The 20845-nt window shown below is 44.6% G+C and overlaps 1 protein-coding gene across 2 annotated transcripts in view; it reads right to left on the bottom strand.

Annotated features, from left to right (window-relative positions):
• The window catches only part of LOC144104335 (uncharacterized), a 64725-nt gene that overhangs the window by 23796 nt on the left and 20084 nt on the right, over positions 1-20845 (bottom strand). For both annotated transcript variants that reach the window (XM_077637271.1, XM_077637269.1), the window contains exons 5-10: positions 20130-20354; positions 16092-16250; positions 13821-13868; positions 11893-11934; positions 5988-6144; positions 5819-5877 (exon numbers count right to left, since the gene is read on the bottom strand). In XM_077637271.1, the coding sequence (XP_077493397.1) occupies positions 5819-5877; positions 5988-6144; positions 11893-11934; positions 13821-13868; positions 16092-16250; positions 20130-20354 (690 nt within the window). The remainder of the gene's footprint in view (positions 1-5818; positions 5878-5987; positions 6145-11892; positions 11935-13820; positions 13869-16091; positions 16251-20129; positions 20355-20845) is intronic.

Consider the following 20845-nt stretch of genomic DNA (forward strand, 5'->3'; position numbering starts at 1 on the left):
GACTTGCGTTTCCCGAGGCTTGACTGGCAATTTCGGAGCGCATTCTTTTTCTACGTGTTGGCCACCTCACGTAATGTTTTGCGAGTAGTTTTTGATGGCCAAGCCCAAACGTTTGACTATATAACAGCAGGTTATTTTTTACAGCGTTGTTGGTAATAGGCCGCGGTTGCTCTCAGTGTGTTCGGTGGGGTTAAGGCTGCTAATTCGCAGTACAGATAGAGAGCTTCCAAATTGAACAACAGCGCTCGTATACGAAAATAAAAAAGAAGTTTAAAGCTGCTCTTTTGCAATCCTAACTCCTGTTCTACGCTTTAAAAACATCTCGGACCATCTACAATCGGAGTATTGCAAATAATAACAAACGACCCGAACGTATCGCGTGTAGCTGATGAAAGTTACATAAAGCTTGTTTCTTAATTTTCTAAAGCTACGCACCAAGAACAGTTTTTTTTGCACATCTTGGGTACAATGAAACCACGATCTAACTTGCAGAGCAAACACTGCAGTGAGGCTTTTCACTCACGACATAAAAAAGAAAAAGAGCATTCCATTTACGAAAAGGCGGGAAAATGGAAGAAAACCTTATTTACCAGGCAAAAACTGTACCAAAGAAGTCAGGACTTGAAATAGAAAAGAGGCAGCGGGTAGCAAGTATGTACAGGCTGCTTCACAGGCTGCTTCACGCTGCAGGCGAGAGGCAACTAGTATTGGTGCCTCAATGCGCATGCGCGGAAAGAGCAATCAGCCGTGCTTGTTTTGCGCATGCGTGTTTGCAGCCGATTTTCCCCGCTGCCGGCAGCATCGCTTCGCGAAGCGCGGTGGCCACGCGCTCCCTGTTTCCCTCTAAGTGTGACACCGCCTGTACCAGCAAGGCGCATTGCAGGAGTAGGATATTCCTTAGGTGTGGGATTTTCTGGTGACGGTTGCATCAATGCTTAGCGGAAAGTGCCCGTTTTAGGACCCCTATAATAGGATTTGCGGAGAAAAACATTTACTTTCTTCTTACTTTGGAAATAACACAAAATTCATCGTTAATTTCTCTACCATGTCAGACACTTTTTTCTAGATCTCGCCGGCTAGTGTGAGTTCACTCATACGCTCTTCTCGCGAAGGGTGATTTCCATTCTCTACAGATGTACACGTGATTGGTAGCCTACGGACAAAACTTTTGACGTATAGGTCAACGAATGCACGTGTTCCCAATTTTTACTGAGTTCAGTTTGCGTTTCCTGATATATCATCATCCCAGCAGCTTTTTCACGGCTTAAACATTACAGATCTATCATAATTCATTCCGCTGGGGCAAGACAGGGTCCGCTGCATTCAGCTGAACTTTTTCTTTCAAACCTACCGAATTAAAGGTTCTGTGTAGACATTTAATTAAAATGGGCAGCCTTGCAACGTCGTAGCTCATTTGTTTTGTACCGGTAAATTCTGCACGACAAGGCGTTCCTCTCGAACACGGCATGCGTTTCATTCGCTAAAGTTCGCTGCTTTATTATCGCATTACATCTGCAGAGCAACATTTATTTTGGTTTCTACAAGTCGTGATTTTGTGCACAGATATTTGGGCGGGTATGAGTTCTGCTTGTCGTTCCGCTCTGCTGCTTCTCTAAAGATTAATGCAACCTGAAGACAAGTACCCACTCCAGCGAAATTGTGGCGTACCATCGGCGGTTTAGTCCTCACTATTTCTCCTGGACCTCTCAGTGATTAGCATTTCGTAAAGGTGCTAGTAAATAAGTAAACGCTATAGATACTGCATATACTTTATGGAAAATGAGGTGTAATATCGTCGGCAGCAAACATTATTCGCCGAGTCTGATTTTTAAGCTTATTTACAAACAAAAAAAACTATGTTCAGACCAAGTTAACCAACTCTGGTCAGGGAAGCCCATACTAGTGAATAATTTTGAGAGTGCAAGTGTGTGCTACTGCGATATTCTTCAAAATATTCTTAATAGCAAAGTTGCCATGCTGCTGCAACCAACATCAATAGCACAAGCACTCTTCGCGGCAGCTTTGGTGCACCCAAACTTTCAATGTAGTCTGCATATTGGTCATAGCACTAGCCAAATTTTCGCACGTGATGTCACCCGTCCTTCCACCGTCTTTCCGCTCAAAACTGAACCAGTTTCCGCTCGTTCCACTCCTGCTGCACCGAACTGTCTCAAATCGCAAGTTTCCCAGGGTTTTACTTTTTCATAACACTAAAACCAACAAACCATTTAAAACAAAGTGCTATTTGGCTTGTACTCTGTACATAATCTGATATGATCGAAATTAATTCTGAGCCCTCCACTATGTTGCCTCTTTCTATGGGCCTTCTTTAATTCCCTCCCTCGTCCATTCCATCGCCCGCAGCGCGATTGACGGGTTAGACGAGACACAGTTGCTGCACCTTTGCTTTGCTCATAACCACCAATTATTATTATTATTATTATTATTATTATTATTATTATTATTATTATTATTATTATTATTAATATTATTGTTGTTGTTGTAACTGTCGTTATTATTATGATTAGGCTGCTGGCAATTAGCCATTTTCTCTGCCTCAAGCTGATATCATTCAGAATAAATTCTTAATATACATCTCGCTCGTGCCGATGCGCGTCAAAAAATAAAAATTAAATATATTATGCATTGCATGTCTGTGATCAATCTTCGTACAAAAAGACATAGGCGAGGAAGACGAGGGGAGGAGGGGAACATGAAGAGAAGAAGGAAAAAGCACCGAGGAAACACGTAATGTATCGCTCCTTTTCATGTATCTTGAATTGGCTTGAAGCCTGGCAAAAGTTTGCTTATTTGGGCTCACTCTATGTTTCATTTGTTTTTTATCTTTATCTGAGACTACAGTTAAAAAAAAAAGGCCGCCACCGTCTGGAAGACATTGAAGTAACGAACGTTAGTTGCTTGGTTTACTAGATGAAGAAGGCGAAGAATAACTCGCCGCTCGTTTCGAGAAATGGAAAGTAATACCCTTTGCAACAGGGTGGAATTCCACCATGCTTGGCTACGCGTGTACGCACGCCGCCTAACAGAACGATGACCGCCTGGCGCCATCTATCAGAGAAATTTCGATGCACGTCTACCCATTACCGAGTTGCACCCCCTCAGAATACGTCCCAAACGGAATTTACTTCGTCTGGGGGGTCAAGGTGGGCCTAGAGTTCTGCTTTGCGGTGCGATATGATTACGCTTCAATCTGTAATTGCATGCATTCAATGTTTTCCTTTTGTTTAATTGTATTTTCTTTATACCACAACCCATAGGGTATTATTTGCCTATCAAATTCGGTATACAACTGTCCCCGGATGGGTGCCCGTTGCTGTAGGAGTATTTATAGCGGAAACAATGTATACATGTATAGCGGTCCCATAACGGGAGTTTTTCCTACCCGTTTTAGGATATTCTCTGGTGAAGGCGAGGTGGAAAGGGATGAAAGGGCACAGCCAATTTTAATGGCAGTCATTTCGTCCCCTGACGTCATACTCATAGTTACACCTCTAACCACCATATTGGGCCGTAGCGTCATCAGTGGCACGTGGTAAGTGGCTGTTTCTACTGTGCTATTGTAGATCGCGCAACAAGTCTCAATGCCAGATGCGTGGAGTAATCAATGGCGCGCGGCAGGTGGTTGTTTCTACTATGGGATTGTAGATGGAGCTACAAGTCTCAATGCTAGATGCGCTGTTTTCTAGTGGCAGCCACAGATGGCGTTTTGATCTCAGGGTGGTAGGGGACCTCACGAAATCTCGAAACGTGATGAGTAGTTGCTGCCACAGATGGCGCTGTGATCAAGGGTGGTAGCAGACACCACGAAATCTGGAAACGTGATGAGTAAGAGCTAAAACTCTTAAAAATGGCAGGCGACACTTAAGATCCACCATAAGAGTATGACGCGATAGCGTAATGGGTTCAGGTCATTCTCTAATGGGAGAAGGTCAGTTTCTAATGGGCGAAGGTCAGTCTCTAATGGGAGAAGGTCATTCTCTATATTCATAGATCCCTGTGAGCACTCATACCCCTCCTGGTGCAGTGCTGCACCGGTCAGGCGACACGCCACTGCACTGCAATGCAGGTGCCCCCAGCGTTGGGCCTTGTGCAAACCAGGTTGCTTTTCTCGAGCGATCAATCAATGGCCACCTGCAATAGTGGGCACTTTGCTCACAATCCGTTGGGCAAGTTCTGATGACGTCGCAAGTTCACATAACCTAGGTTGCCCACCTGCCTCTGGGCTGCTCCCTGGGCACCACCTGCCAGTGTCACTCTCGCGATTTTTCGCTCACAACACCGACAACGCCGACACCGGATTTTCTGGATAAGGGCGTCTTTAACGCTGCGCGTTGAAGGCAAAGAATGGTTGCGCGCCTTCACGGGTGTTCTCGGAAGAATGTAATTGCTCACTTGCGGTGGCGAGATTCGAAGGCAAGGTGCGTGAGTAGAAGCTGCTGTGTGCACGTCAACACGCCAGCGCAAAAACGGGCGCTGGAACGATAATGCCATCAATAGCGACACGGCGTAGCGGTCAAGCTTTGGACACAGCTTTCGAGGCGAACAGTCCTGATCGGAACACTGCAGGTGTGGCCAGGGCCAGAGCTACAAACATGCGCCGCGTCGTACGGATGACAAAGTCTCAGGGCGCTGGCTGCCAACACGCTGGTGACACGGTTACAGAATACGTGTCCACAGATTTTGCTAAGAACTATGCACTCGTTATAGACCAGCTTTAACGTAAACATAACCGCCGTAGCGTCAAGTCCCCCGTCATCATTTCTTTAAAAATTCCGTGTTCAAACTAGTGCTAAGCCCTCATCGCGCTCTGGGGGTCAAGAGGCTGTTTTTTTTTTCGAGGCCAGTTCGTGCTGAGCGCGTAAGAAAATGTGGCGACCGGGTGCAATGAATGCAGATATCATCAGCCTGACTGCACCAAGGGCAGGGCAAATGCCTCTCCAATGTCCCTCCAATTAACCCTGTCCTTCAAGAGCAGCATCCACCCTATGCCTGCAAACTTCTTATTTTCATCCGTCCACCTAACTTTCTGTCGCTGCCTGCTACGCTTGCCTTCTCTTGGAATCGACTCCGTTACCCTTAAGGATCAGCGGTTATCTTGCCTTCGCATTACATGCCCTGCCCAAGCCCAATCCTTCCTCTCGATGTTGACTAGGATGTGATTAACACGCGTTACACCTGCCATTTTTCTTACCATGGCACGCTGCGTTGTCCTTAAGCTGAACCCTTTTCGTTAGCCGCCAAGTTTCTGCCCCGTAGGTGAGTGTCGGTAAGATACAGCTGTTGTACACTTTTCTCTTGAGGAATGCAGATATGGGAAGATGTGAATGTCTTATGACTTCTTCTGCACCGCTGGAGGGCCAGTAGCGCTCAAGCGATAAGAAAGAAAGATTAACGGAAAGGCGGGGAGGCGACGCCTAGTATGCTACCCTACACTTGGGAAGGGGAACGGCGAGAAAGTACAGATAAAAGCGCCGTGGCAAATAACGCTGCTTGGCTTGATTCCGCGTTTCGGGTTCAAAATGTAGATCACAGATACATAGGAAAGAAGTCTGAAATCTTGCTATATTTTCATTTGAAGGTCACGCGGACATTTCTGCTGAGCTCGCAGTTTTCTTGTTTGGCTGCGGGTCATGCGGCGCGGAGGACCATCGTGTCCCTGTCCCGCCATTTCCGAACTATTCTTTTCTGGAATGCAGCTTTGGAGGTCAGATCGCACAGCAGCGGACGCTTCGGAAGTGGCAAACCCTCCAGTTTTTCTGTATTTAGCCTGCGTTTTGGCAGGCTGCCTTTCATGTACCTTTTTCTGTTTCTTCGGAGGCTCCGTCGTTGGCCCGTTGTTCCGCTGCGGTTGCGTGTCTGTGTACAGGAAAAAAAGAAACCGAAGAGCACAGGTAAGGAGTGAATACTTTTTTCCTACCATACCCATAAAACTGACGTGAATATGGAAGCCAGCGTGTCCAACCTACCTTTCGGATTTCTTTTATTTTGCGAAGAACTGGAACCAGAGGTGCTGGGCTTCGACAAGCTGCCCTCCAGACGATTTCGTACATTCGCATTGCTTTTTCTTTGCTTCGAGCTTTCCGGCGAAGAGCTGGACGCGCCTTTTCTTCTGTCCATTTCTTTCTGGAGTACAGTAAGAAGCAACAAGACACGAGATTGTGGGAGCGCGATTTTTTCATGTATACCGGTATCAACAGCTCATACGTTTCGAAACGCTGAACTCAGAACGCTTTAGTTCTGCGTGAAAACTACAACCGCCTGTACCAGCAGCTTTTGTTGACGGTTCCGCTATTTGCTGTATAGAAGTGCTGGCTTGAGAAAAAAAAAAGGCAAACGGGGAAGTATGCCTGCCAGCTACTAAACCATGTGCCCACTTCTGTTACTTGCCGATGTTTACCAAGTGGCATCGCCCTCAGCAAGCGTCGTCATACACGACGCATTCCCGCTGAGCTAGGTGAGCATCACATGAGAAGGTTTAGTTTTTCGGATTTAGGGAATAAAATCCTAGCATTCCCAAGACCTCACGCGTTTTAAAACCTGAGCCAAATATAGATGTTCCACTTAAACCTGGGTGCCCGCCGCGGTGGCTCAGTGGTTAGGGCGCTCGACTACTGATCCGGAGTTCCCGGGTTCGAACCCGACCGCGGCGGCTGCGTTTTTATGGAGGAAAAACGCTATGGCGCCCGTGTGCTGTGCGATGTCAGTGCACGTTAAAGATCCCCAGGTGGTCGAAATTATTCCGGAGCCCTCCACTACGGCACCTCCTTCTTCCTTTCTTCTTTCACTCCCTCTCTTATGCCTTCCCTAACGGCGCGGTTCAGGTGTCCAACGTTATATGAGACAGATACTGTGCTATTTCCTTTCCCCCAAAACCAATTATTATTATTATTATTATTATTAATATTATTATTATTATATTATTATTATTATTATTATTATTATTATTATTATTATTATTATTATTATTATTATTATTATTATTATTATTATTAAACCTGGGCATTCGCGCTGTTGGGAGGAAAATCGTTTATCGTTTCCTGTGGGCGTTAAAAAAGTGGTTCGTTTCTGGTCGTGGATATTAATTTAGATTCACCGCTATTACGTAAGAGAGCGAGAGGGGCAAGGCGTGAATTTCGTATCTTCATCATCACGCATGACATGAGTTGACAGCGTCATAAAAAACAGGCTGAGCATGTTTGGCAAATCATGCGCCGAGGCAAGCGGTGAGAAATTCGCGCGCCAGAAACACGGGTAATAAAAAACCAGTCACAAAGAAGGGCGTTGGGAGAACTTCGCACTTGGGGCGACACTGCTAGGTTCAGTGCTGTTGAAATGATGACAGAGGGAAAATGCTGAGAGTGAGTGAATTGCCTTATCAAAAATTCTTGCGGCATATTATCCCTCGATCAGCGGGCGCTCACAGAACGCGTTTTGTAACATAAAAGGGTATTTGTAAGGTGCATTACTTAAAGCGCATTGAGAGCACCTGTGCGTTAGCGGCGAAAAATATCTCGTCGTGGTTAATACGGGCACACACACATAACAGCGAAAAGGCAGATATCACACATTTGGCTGTAACCTGCACCGCTCGGAAGTAATGGAACACCTTACGTCAGCACTACTTTGTGCTCCAGTTTAAACAACCATGCCGCTGAACTCATTCTTGAAACTGTGGACGACATTGTCTTGGTCTCCTGCGTGTATGCAATGGAAAGGTTAGTGCTGCAAATTTCTTTTTGTTGACTTTTGAGAGGAGGGCTTTTCTTGAGAACCACATAGTGATAAGCCGCATGGGCGACATATATGTTCACACCTGTCTTCTGTCTACGGTCGCACCTATAACAACTCTCTTTTTCTTTACACCTACACCAGATAAGAGGAGCAGGCTATAGAATTAGTACTCGGATATGCTAACCTTCCTGTCTTCACAAATTTCTTCGTGCCCCATTGCTACTCTGAACACTCCTATAGCAATAAACACTTGGCTGTGGTCATTCTTTTGTCTGGATTTATAAAGTGTGCAGTCGAATGTTGAATAAAAACTCCATGACGTTCTGTGTTTTATATCAGTCTCAGCAAGATGTCTTGTGGATTTGCTGGCCCGCCCGGAAATTCACTTAATAGACAGCTTTAGCTTACCGCGTACCTTGTTACTGTTACCGGAGTACCAGAGCCCTCGCGCAGCCAATGCGTATGCACAAATCGCGTTGACGGCGCCAGATGGCGCCAGGCACACGGCCGCTGCGCGCGTGGCATCAGCATACCAGGACGGATCAGCGCGTGCTCACCGGCGGCGGGCGGGCTCCTGGTACCCCAGTAACGGTAACACGGTACACGGTATGCTATAAGTGTCTAATGTTGAAGTACTGATTGAAGAATTTCGATTGCGGCGCAAACTGAATATCAATATTGCGCGCTTCTTACAGACTTCAAAGATTGCTATAATAATTTTTGCTTTATTTGCCACTTTATTGATCCTTGTAGTGACGTCTTCTACTCTTTCAAAGAGAAATGAAATTATGAAATTGTACAGCTGCTTTACGAATTGGTCTGGGTGGCTCCTTGCTAACTGGGTTGAATTTCTTGGCTTCTCAGTAAACGGCACAGTGTATTCATTGGTTCTTGCAGAAAACGCGCACGCCTATTCTACATTGCTAGGAGTAGTAAATGAGTAGTTTTAGTCGGCTTTGAATTCGTGTTTCATTTGAGAACGCTGCAAATTTCATAATCGTGAACTTAGAAACGACGCCACCCACCAATAAAAAGATACGAATTACCACAATTCTTCCCGCCGCGGTGGCTCAGTGGTTAGGGCGCTCGACTACTGATCCGGAGTTCCCGGGTTCGAACCCGACCGCGGCGGCTGCGTTTTTATGGAGGAAAAACGCTAAGGCGCCCGTGTGCTGTGCGATGTCAGTGCACATTAAAGATCCCCAGGTGGTCGAAATTATTCCGGAGCCCTCCACTACGGCACCTCTTTCTTCCTTCTTCTTTCACTCCCTCCTTTACAATTCCCTTACGGCGCGGTTCAGGTGTCCAACGATATATGAGACAGATACGGCGCCATTTCCTTTCCCCAAAAAACCAATTAATATTATTACCACAATTCTATTTTAAAATAGTGCAGCTTCATCGTGGTCCTGGCAGTGCAATCTCTCTCCAGGGATTTGCTGCGTGCTCAATGATGCTGCATTCCTTAAAAAAGTACCTATGAAAATGATTTACCATTTAAACTATCCTTGAAGCAGGCCTCTTCTAATAATGATCCGAAGTCTTAACGCTCTAGATAAAGCAAAATTCTATATGAACGAACTTCTACCATGTCTTCAGTAGCATAATGAAGACAGTCTTCGAAGGCTATTGTAAACATTATTGTACGAATTCAAATTATTATGAAAACAAAATTGCTTTTTGCTTTTTCTGGGTATACATCGGTGAAATATTGTGCTCTTCACCCGCTAGGTAAACTTGAGGGCGTAACATTTGCCCTGAGTTTTTCTTTCATATTCGATCATATGCTACAGTTTGCACTGATTACTGCAATATTTTATAAGCAATGACAGGAGTGTGAGCAGCACGAAACTTCACCAAAGCTGTTAAGACAACATTTATGCATGGCGACAGCTCTGGCATAAAACACTAGCATGTTTCCATGCAGTTCATAATATCTGAGGCCGCTGTTACGCATGTTTTGAAGAGATACAGATTGAGAGGAGGCTTGGTTTTTCGATCTTCTCCAAGGCACCTTATAATAAACCAACCAAGGGCATTTTTCACGTGAGCCGAGAAAAACTATTGACTCCCCTCGGAATTTACAAGCATTTCACCCTGGTGTATGGCACTATAGTTGTTTCTTGGACTTTGAGACGACATGTGCGTTAAGCGCTGCTAGTTGCCCACTACCTTGCTCCGAACATCAGTTCTTGGATTTCGACTTCCATGATAAGGTAAGCAAAGCAACACTTGGCGGGAGCATGTGATCAAGAAAAAATAGCGACTTTGTTAGACCAATCGAATTTCTCTGTTATGAGAATGATGATATTCCTTAGATACGCTGCCTCACAAGCACTTATCTGGACCTCATTAGCAATCTTCCATGTACGCAAAGGAAATGCGCTGAATAAATCCAATCGTAGAGATGATGTGCTTCGCCAAATTCAAGATTTCATAGCCAAAATGGTCTATAACTTTCGAGAGGGTGTACTCCATTTGGCAAGCAAGTAATTTGCTCATGGATAAGTGCTTCAACACAGCGAAGTCATGAAACACTGTTCATTGTTCAAGAAAAACTGTTTGAAGAATCGGAAGTTGGTTTTATGAAATGGCAAAGCCGATGTTTTAGGATTAAGTCCATTGAATTTCTTTTGTTAGACATGGCATGTCGTCTGAAGCACAAAAATACCAGCACTACCAGGACAAAATTCGACTGGCTTCATCAAGAGTGGGGAACGACGGACTATGTGGTCATTGAAAGGTCCCTGCACTCCATGCCGTGACGGTAACAAGCAGTAAGCGACGTAAAAGGTTTGTATGGGAAGCACTGACGGCATTCTGTTAGCACGAAAAGGGATTCATTATATTGGCAAGTAATTTGGGAATGTATATCCATATTATCATCGATGCCTTCGCGCACCACCAAAAGCAGCACTGGCAGGACTCGGAGTTCTGAGGAATATTAATATTGGCAACATTTATAAAAAAAATGGATATTTTCTTCCGATAAAGCTATGCGCTACCTTATGCGGTGAAAAAAGAGAAAATCGAAAAATTGAGATATCAAATAGTTTTCTTCCCAACTTAAATCTTCATTGACCTTTAAAACGTGTTATAGTCATGTGGAACCTAACGAAACATATTGGGAACCATTTCCATGCAGTGAAACTAATGCTACGGGGCGGCAAACCGGCGCATTATCGGTAATGTCTTTTATAACGTAGTGACTAACAAGAATCTTTATTTTTCTGGTAACAGAGAATCCAAAGTATAACTTTTAAAATGGAGCCAATAAACAAAAGAGCTTTTTTGTCGTTTACTAATTACTGGTGCATTTTTTTAATCAGATTTTAATCTTAATATTGATACCACACTTTGAATCACACGTTTGAAGTCCTGACAATCAGCAGGATCCATTCCTTTTGCTAGTAATATTAAAATGAGTAGCGCATTTCGTGCCCACTGCATTTTGAAACTCAGAAAGCGCCTGGCACTAAGGAGTTAGCCTACTACAAGCATTGTGTGCTTTTCGTAGCAATGATGGTAATTTTCGCGAAGATTACCGAGTCTGTCGCTGTGTATCCTCGATCGTTTCATCAGGCCGCTCTCCTGGAACGAAGATCGCGTTAGGTGCCTATTCCCTTTATTTTTCTAAAAACTCGCCGGGGCGAAATTAATTTCGCAGAAGACGGATTCAGCATCGCGTGATAACTTGGTCTTAAAGTAATTTTTATCGCCCTCACCATACAGTAGCAAACTCGCTCCTATTCCGACAGTAGTAGACTAGGAAATGGGGCGGTTGGCTTTGAAGCTAACCACACGGGTAACTAGTAGCGCTTGAATAATTCCAGAAGGTTAAAGAATAATCTAATTTAGCCAGCTGACCTGAGTGTCCTTACACACTGAAAAGGTGCGCTTATATACCTGCCGGGACAGGCTATGCCGATAGGACTAGTCTTACACATGACGGAACCCAACAGTCATCGAAACCAAGAAAGCAAAGGCGGTGTTCACCAATGAGAAATAAATAGAGCATCATCAGTAGTTCTGGCTAACATAAAGGCAGAGCTGTGCGACCTCGCCCGCTTCCCCAATTTGTGACGCTACTACTTAGGTTTTGTACGTCCCGAGTAGAACGAAATAATGTTTGGGCCTCACCGAACGGGGTGGTGGAGACTTCTCTTTTGCAATGCTGGGTACCTGTAAATACAAGAAAAGATTTCAAATAATAAATGAGAAGCTCTTTGGTATCAATACATGATGCTGTCAATTGAAAATGTCTTCTTTAAATTGCGCCTTAAAATGAGACACGTTTGCTGGCCAGTGCTTGCACCGTACACAAGCCGGTTTTTTTCTACACATCTTTGAATAAGCTTCGATTTTACTTACGAGATGTGAGCCGTGTTTTCTTTATTCTCATTGAATGGTGACTGGGCCAACTGTTATAGTTGTTATCACAGTTACAGCCATTACTCGCCAATACTTACCAGGGCCGCCATCAACTTCTAAGCCAAATTAAATTTCATACCAAGAGGTGAGAACTCTGGAGCACGGAAGGTAAGAAAAGAATTGAGTAGTTCCTTCTTGCAGCTGGACATCTTAAAAGTGTGAAACACTTAAACAAGTACTTGTGAATAAATAGTGTAGAAAACGAAGAAAAAATTTAGTTAAAGAAACTTCTACAACTTCCTTAGATAAAGTGCTCTAAGTAACTACGCCAAGATACCAAGAACTCCGACCCAACAAAACGGACGTAAATGCATTCACGCCAATGCAATCTTTATTTCTGCTTGGTTTCGTCTATGTGGTTTAACGTCACAAAGTGGCTAATTATATGAGGAACGTTGTATTAGAGGGCTTCGGCTAATATCGACCACGTCGGGTTCATTAACATGCACTGACATCGCACAGTAAAACAGATTCTAGATCCTGAATCCATTGAAATGTGACTACCATGGCGGGGTTCAAACCCGCGTCTTCCGGGTCACCAGCCGAGCACCATAGCCACTGAGCCACCCGAGCGCCTGTAGGCGTTAATTGTGTTAGCAAAATCTGTTAGCCTTTATGACCTGCCTTTGCTAGACTTTGGTCTTGTAAGTTATTTTCATACTCCGCACTCCTGTCAAAACAAGAACGGAGTGCGTTAAAGTTTTTAGGCATAAAATGCTTTTAGGTCCCACTCTAGGCAAATATGCGCGAACATCGTCCAGCGGCGGAACATCCAGCCGGACCCAAGGCCAGAACTGCAAGCGTACTTGAGTTAAGACATGATGCTGAACCCAAGACTGAAGATGAGGCCGAACATAAAGCCTAACTTGTCCGTAAACTTTCACCATAATCATCATCATCATCATCATCATGATGGTGGTGTTAAATAGAAAAAAAAACTGGTAGCGAGTGGTGTTCGCACAACCACGGGCGCAATTAACAGAGGAACTACGTTTCTCGATGGATAACACCACTCGGTTATTGCGAAGCATGCGCCTAGTGTTTTTTTTTTTTTGCTTCCTCTCCTGCTGCGGCTTTACTTTGCCGCCTGAGCTGTTTTTTGTGCGTCAATTTTGCACTCATTTAAGAGCAGGGGTGTATGGTGGCGGATCTTCAAACCTCTAAAACTGTCAAACATGTCCCTTGTGGGTGAATAAAAGCTGATACAGGCGGCGACCTATCCTGCAGCTAAATGACCGAGTGAGTATCTGAATGTGGATATCATATGTAATGCGCCCGAGAATGTTTACGCCTTTCCCGCGATACATTCCACTCTTACACCTTCCCTTCGAGGATGAGATAGACTACATTTTTAGAGCGCAGATCTTCAGCGCACAGTCGTGGGTTCGGCCACATCGCCATCGCCGCCGGTGTAACAGAGTGCGAGGACAGCGAGGCGAGGCAGGAGAATGAGGAGAGCGCTCCCCTCGAGACCGGCCGTGCCTAACGAATAAAAGTACCGCCGCTCACTCATAGATGGCGCCAGAGCGGTGCGCTGCTGCTAAACCAACTCTAGAGGTTTTAAATGCATGTCAACAACAAAGAAAGAGAACAACAAAGCAAGAGAACAGGTTGAAGGAAAATTGAAAGTTTCTTACTTCCTTCGGCTTGTTCTGCGGGTTGGATTTGCACTGTTCTTCATGCATCTAAAAATACAGGCATAAAAAAAGAACTTGTTACGGTGAGATCTTAGCATTGCGCAAGCATTAAGCGTTTTGCTAAACTACAAGAAACAGTCATTTCATCTCATTTTTGCGGTTCCACAAGAGCCAGATCAGGAAGTATCTGCGTTATGCGTCATTCCAAGTCAAATGACCAAGATTTTACTCTCGACCATGGGCGACGTCATTAAAAAAAAAAACATGGAATATGATCTTATTATGGTGAAATATCTGCCAGATGATTTTAGGCGATTGGAATTTTTTCGTGCCTTGGCCGCCAAATTAAATTTGCAAGTGATAGCATTAGGTGATCTCACAGATATATTTTTTTAAATTTAAAGTTTCCATCATGACTACTTATTTTTTACAGGTTAGTTTGTAATGGCTAGAATTCATTTCGATTTATATTTCAATTTTCACCAAACCTATGAAAAAGGGCAAAAGACGGTTCGTTAATTTTTTTTTGTCTTGTCAACCTAACCATTTCCTTAGACTCTGCAGAACTCAAAGAAGCCAATAAAATATTCAAAGGCCCTTAAGCCCCCTTTAACAGCCTGGGGTCTTTTTTGTATATCACTTCGCACAAAAGGGCACTGCCGAACAAAACACACAAGCCCACCTTTTAACAAAATCGAAGATACCTAGTGGCCTAGGTGTACCGTGTCTTCCTCGGCATCTTAAGGGCCCCGATTCGATTCTAATTTCACCTGGCTTTTTTCTTTCAGTGCAATCGATTACACTATTGCATTTCATAACACTTTTCAGCCATGACTGGCCTGTTAGTCGTATGGGCGGGCATAAAAATTTTGTTGCCGCGAAAAACACAAATGTCCCAATATAAATGTTGCTCCATCAATAAAAGCTCCAAGCCGCGATCAATATGACAACCTAATTACCTAATGACAACCCAGTTGCAGAGGTGCCAAGAAAAAAATAATCGTAATTTCCCTCCTCGTACTCAAAAATGCGCGATAACACACATGAGATATAAACACCAATATTTTGTTCCGATATATTTCAGCAGGCGTGCACTTTCAACGGACGTGGCACCGTTGATTTTATTCCCTGTGACAATAATCCTTCACAGGTAAAAGCTTAGTGCTGTCATAGCAAGTGAAAAGGGACTCTCTCTCTCTCTCTCTCTCTCTCTCTCTCTCTCTCTCTCTGCATTTCTCACTATCGGACCGTATCCGACGCCTCCTCACGTTTGTCGATGACTCGCCTATATTTTTCCAAGAACAATCACCTTTCCTAAGGAAGCAAGGCCCGCCGCGCAGCTGGAAAGCGGAAAACAAGTTATTTTGGCGACGGAACATCGGTTGGCCGGGTGACATGGGCGTGGGGTTCAATAATAATCTTCGTATCAGCCTTCTCTGAAAAATCCTTTTGTTGAAAACGACGGGGCGCGCAATAAACACCACGGCGCACTTACTACTGCGGCATATGTGGTACATTTTAAACTCTGGAAGGCGAGCGGAAAGCAAGGTCTTCCGCAGTAACTCAGTTGCAACTGCTCCCTCTCTTCCGTTACTGTTTTCATAACTGGTCTTGCCCCTAGTCCTGCATTCGCGAGTTTGTCCGCCCTCCAATCAGGACGGCGCGACTTTGGAGAAAATAGGTTACCCTAAACGAATCAAGCCTTGCTCTGGCAATGCGTAATTGAAATCAGGAAGAGCAGATGATAAACAACCTAAAGCATCAGTGCCCATTCTGGCATATGCATCATAGGAACTGCGAATAGAAGGTGATAAATGAAACCACAATATCACTGTTTATGTTATTGCTGCTGACAGCTATTTTTCTTCTTGTGGTCCTGCATTGCATTGTTTATTGATGTGCCCCACCTCATTTTATGCAACAAACAATACCTGGGCATCCTAGCGATGCAAACCACACAGTTATCTTAACCGACTGTCGGTTATATTGTTACGAAGGCGAAGAAGAGCGCAGTGGCGCGGGACGGAGTGCTCGCGCTAGGTCCTTGAGCCATTAAATCATATCTTCATTCTGTCATCATGTTGTGCTTTCCTTGGCTTGCCACCACGTAACAATATCTTGCGGGTTATAACTATTTAGAAAACCTACTTAATACGCATAAATCTGCCCAGTAGATCCTCTCCAATTTCAAGTGCTTGATCGCTAGACGTAATGCTTAGCCTCAGCTGGACGTATAAAGATGCCTTAAAAAGCAGGAATGCGTGGGCTTACCATTTTGTCTTCCTTCTTGACATTATTGTGGCAGTATGCGCAAGAAACAGGAGATTTCGAACAAGCAGAAAGATGACGCCCCATATTGGTGCCCTTCACCTTTCTAAAACAATACGGACATTCTACGGTACCGTCCGAGGCTGATGGCTGGGGTATAGCCTGCAAATAAAAATTAAAAACGTAATGTCTCTGAAATTTGGTACCCTGCATAACTGAAACCGGAACATAGGTTCGAAAAGCAAAAGTGGTCTTGCAGCAACAACCATGTTTAAGGCACGTTCACACTTGTCCAAAAATCCGGCGAGCGCGGCGCATTCGCTCGCAGGGAAAACTACGACCTGTTCTCGGAAGCGCCGCGCCGCGCCGCTGCCGTTTCTTGCTTTGCTACGCACTTCCCGGCCGCCACGCACCGCTCGCGGCGTACACAGATACGGTTAGAAAAGAGAGTAAATTGGCGCTGTTTGTGTACCATAGTCGTAATCATATTTACGTACGTCAAACGCAGGCATATTCCCATTTTTTTTAGTTCAGCGTATGCAGACTTGCAACGAAAAGCCCTAGGGTGCCTCGATGCCCGCTCGCCTCCGCTTTCAGGGTGAGGACACTGCCCGCGACGGCAACATGTTGGGTCACACTCTCCCGTTCGGCTGCATAGAGCGCAATGCGCCAGCGGGCCGTTAGGAAGACAAAACTGCCACTACCACGTGAAAATCCGCAAGCCTTGTGTTCTAACAAGAAAGGGTGGTACCAGAGAGTTTTGAAACAGTCAATCTGAGTTAGTTAAGCTAAAATATGTCATGTTTCGCAGCTCATCTGCTGAGAAATTCGGCGCCTTTCGAACATTCGTTACATTCTCAAAGCTGTTGTAAGATTTCCAGCGCTATCTGTACACCCGGATACTCTACATCTCGATTGCTTTTCCAACAGTCAGAATTGCTTGTTTAGAGCTGGAGTTTCATAATCGCCAAACACTGCCACTCGGGCCGTTCTAATGAGAATATCAAGCTTTCCTGCCAACGAGAGTTTCGAGGATTTTTGGCCATTAACTTGCTCCTCTGTTGGTCCTGCGACAAAGCAGTGGTAATATATAAGAGATAAATATATGAAAGCACAAGAACTGTCAGAAAATTTTGACATACACTGCTCACCTCGTTTTTGCGGTGTTGTTGAAACAGACCAGTGAACTGTGTAGGAGTCTGTTTAATAGTAGCACAAAATTGACTCACATTATTTTACAATTTGTCTTGCTTTCGAGAAATGTGTGAAACGATCACCTGTGTTGAATCTGCTACTGCGTCGTTTTCTTTCGCAGTCTACAATTAACTTTTGCGTGTGTATGATTCACTTTGCACAAGCAGTCTACAATTAACTTTTGCGTGTGTATGATTCACTTTGCACAAGAGTGCGATAGCCATAACCACTGCTTATTCGCCGTGAAATTTTGACTTCAGTTTTGGGAAGGTTCAAGACAATGCCAGCTCGTAATAACCAGCCTGTCCACTTCAACAAAACCACATTAAAAGATATATTTTGTGTGTCGCTACTGCAAGCCTCCGCACTTTTCGCCATCGGAATACGGCGGACTTCAGATGCAGTGATTATAGGAGTTGGTGTTGCTGTGTGAAACACAGCACAAAAATATCAGAACAGCAAAGAATAATCCATTTTTTTAATTTATACTTGATATTTAATGTGCACATTCCGCTCTGCGGTCTAAAACAAAAGGCAACTTGTATTCACTGAAGGCCTGCGCCTGCTGCAGTTTTGCTTCCATAGGATGGATCAGGAAGTTTAGGTGTGTTGAGCCATCGTGCGAAAATACGAAGCCTAAGGGACACAAAACGGTCAACATGTTTCTGGAAAATTTCTGAGTGCTGTGTGCACGAAACTTGTGGGAGGGCCACACTGCTGATAATCATTTGTCTTAGTGTCTTCATTGGCTTGTTGACACGAATAATATCCCTTGTTTCAGAAAAAAATTTAAATGTCCTTTCGCACTGCTCAACAATTTTCAGAACTTCTTGGCTTGCGTAAGTTAATTTCTTCCACCTTGTACAAACTCTTTCAGCTGAAAGAGTTTGTGCTGTTCTCCGGGCTCTTCCGCGGTCAGCATGCACATGCAGACCGAGCAATGCTCTACAGTAGACAAAATTGGCCTAACTAAGAATCCTGCTAAATGAAGAGTGTGGTGACGCATCGTTTGGAAAAGAAATTTCCTGTTATTGCTTAGAATCCTTTACATATGGCGGAGTAATAAGACAAAGTCATCCCAGTTAATGTTGGACAAGCGGGTGTTAACCATGCAAAAAATATTTATGTTCGGCAGATCATCCTCCGCGCTGCTGGCATACCTGAGAAACTTGATATCTTGTAAACAGTTTTTATTTTAAAACATCAAATATAGCATAATCCAACAGCATTTGGCGGCCCTGATACTGCAAATTATGACTACGAAAGATGCGCTAATAAGCGCAGGCTTTTTTTCAGTGTAGCCAGTGAGTGGGGAATGGAGCGGCCATTCATAACTTTTCGATCGGCCTGCATTCGCAGCGACTGCATCACGTAAAAAAACATTCAAAACTGGCAGAACATTGCTGCCACGAGCGAACCAACCATGTAGCGTCAATTTCCAGTTTATTCGCATCATTGCAGTCGCCACGCAACCGCACAAAAATGACGCCACATGCATAGCGCGCAGTATACGCGACCGGCGCGTGTGACCCAACGGCAACGCGGGGTGCAACAAAGGGTTTCCTCACGATGAAAGCGGAGGCGAGGCGAGCGGACATCGAGGCACCCCAGAAAAGCCCAGCCTAGTGGTGCCATCTGCTTGTCAGGACGGGAACCTGTACTGTCAATAAAACCTACGCTCCTCTTAAGCCTACTAGCGGCAGAATCGTCTCTAAATAGAAAAATAAAGGAAAATTATGACTTATACGTTTACTTATAGGTGAGGTGAGATGAAGTGATGGACCGGTGTCCCATTTACTGCCAGTGAACGGTTTGAAAAAGGCAGCAACAACGATGAATTTATTCCGAAGCGAGGGGTCCGCTTCGTGGGGCGCCGCATTGTTTGCCGCCGCGGAATTTTTCCGGCAGCGCAAATCGCTCCCGGACCGATCGGCCTCGCAGCGCCGCTTTCCACCCTGGTCGGCGTCAAAAGCAGCCGATTTCGCTTCGCTCGCCGGATTTTTGGACACGTGTGAACGCGCCCTTAGACTGCACCAAACGCTGATGTAGATTTTCTACAAGCAGTAAAGAAAATGACATCAAATACGAGACAGACTATGGAATACAGGCCAGCATCACAGATACACGAATTGCGCCAATTGTGAATTGAAAGATTCTTCAAAGCCATCAAGCTTTTCCTGCTTTTGTACAAAATTTCAAATTTCGATATGAGGGTATCCTTTTACACCCCACGTTGATGCTCATACGGTCCACCTCAGCAGTCAATCCGATCAAGGCCTATACGCATAGAGTCCCCTTCGGCAGCTCTTTCGTTGATGCGTTATAAAAGCCACACCTAATTTTCGATATTTAAAGCATAATAGAGACCTACACACAGATTCATATACGGGATAGCAACTACGATGGTGACAAAAAATAAAAGCACACGTGCAACGTGACCTTCCGATAACCGACATGAGTATCTAACTGAAATAAACCTGCAGTGCTTCTTTCCCATATGGGAACTTGCTCTAGCGATCGAGCTTCAACATGACTGTGCAGGAAATACAGTGTTAGCAGGTTGATTTTATCTGCAATGATTCTCGCATGCTGAATAAAGCATAAACCGCTGATGGTAGACGCAGTCGGAGATTCTTCCGAAAAATCTAGCCGGGCGGCTAGATATGCGTGATTTCAGATATTGTTCCTGTGGAACTGATACCAACAAAATTGTAGCTTAATAAAAGCTACGATTCACAGCGTTGTACATGCACCACATGAGTATTAAAAATGCCTAAAGGAACGTCATTTCCTGCGAAACAAACCAAGCTCGCCCCGGAAACCACTGTACAGAGCGAGATCACAAACCTGATTCGTCGACCACGCCTCGTTACCAGACGCTCCAACCTGCTGACCATGCGTAAAACCTGGAGTGCTTTTCGTAGCTTCCTTGAGCTGGTCAGATGGGTACAACTGCTTCGTGCCCGCGGATGAATTTTTCAACTTGGCTGTAGCATCAACAGCGAGGACATCTGGATTGGACGAGGCTGGTAATGGTGGCTTTCGCTCGGCCTGCCGTGTGGTCGAGGCTTTCTGAAATTCACATATACTACTTCAGACGCCTAGTACGAAGACACGTTCGGCTAGCGTTGGCTAGCGTTGGCTTCATATGAAGGTACCGAAGTGTCATCTTATGCGTCTGCAATCTCTTGTAACCATGTTGCACGTCCAGTAATTGGTTGTTGAGACATTTTCTGTGGCGCTCAGACAGAGCCTTATTGCAGTAAACAAGTCTTGTTTCTTAAAACAATTTTAATTAACGAGTTGTTTTCTTAATATTATGAATATTTAGAGTGGCAGTTAGCATTCAAATCTATCAAGTATTGACACAGCATAAAACCTAAAGCAATACCTCACACTGCCCTTTGTCTTTATGCATCTAGGTAAACTGGGGTTTTATACAGAGAATCTAACAATATGTTCTAAATCTGCTTTCGCACAGAAAGCCCGCGGTATGAATTATCACTGACTGATCTCTAGCCAACAGGTGTATATGCAGCTGTCGGTTTCAAAAATGACAGCTC

Source organism: Amblyomma americanum, chromosome 9, assembly GCF_052857255.1.
Source record: "Amblyomma americanum isolate KBUSLIRL-KWMA chromosome 9, ASM5285725v1, whole genome shotgun sequence".
NCBI lineage: Eukaryota > Metazoa > Arthropoda > Arachnida > Ixodida > Ixodidae > Amblyomma > Amblyomma americanum.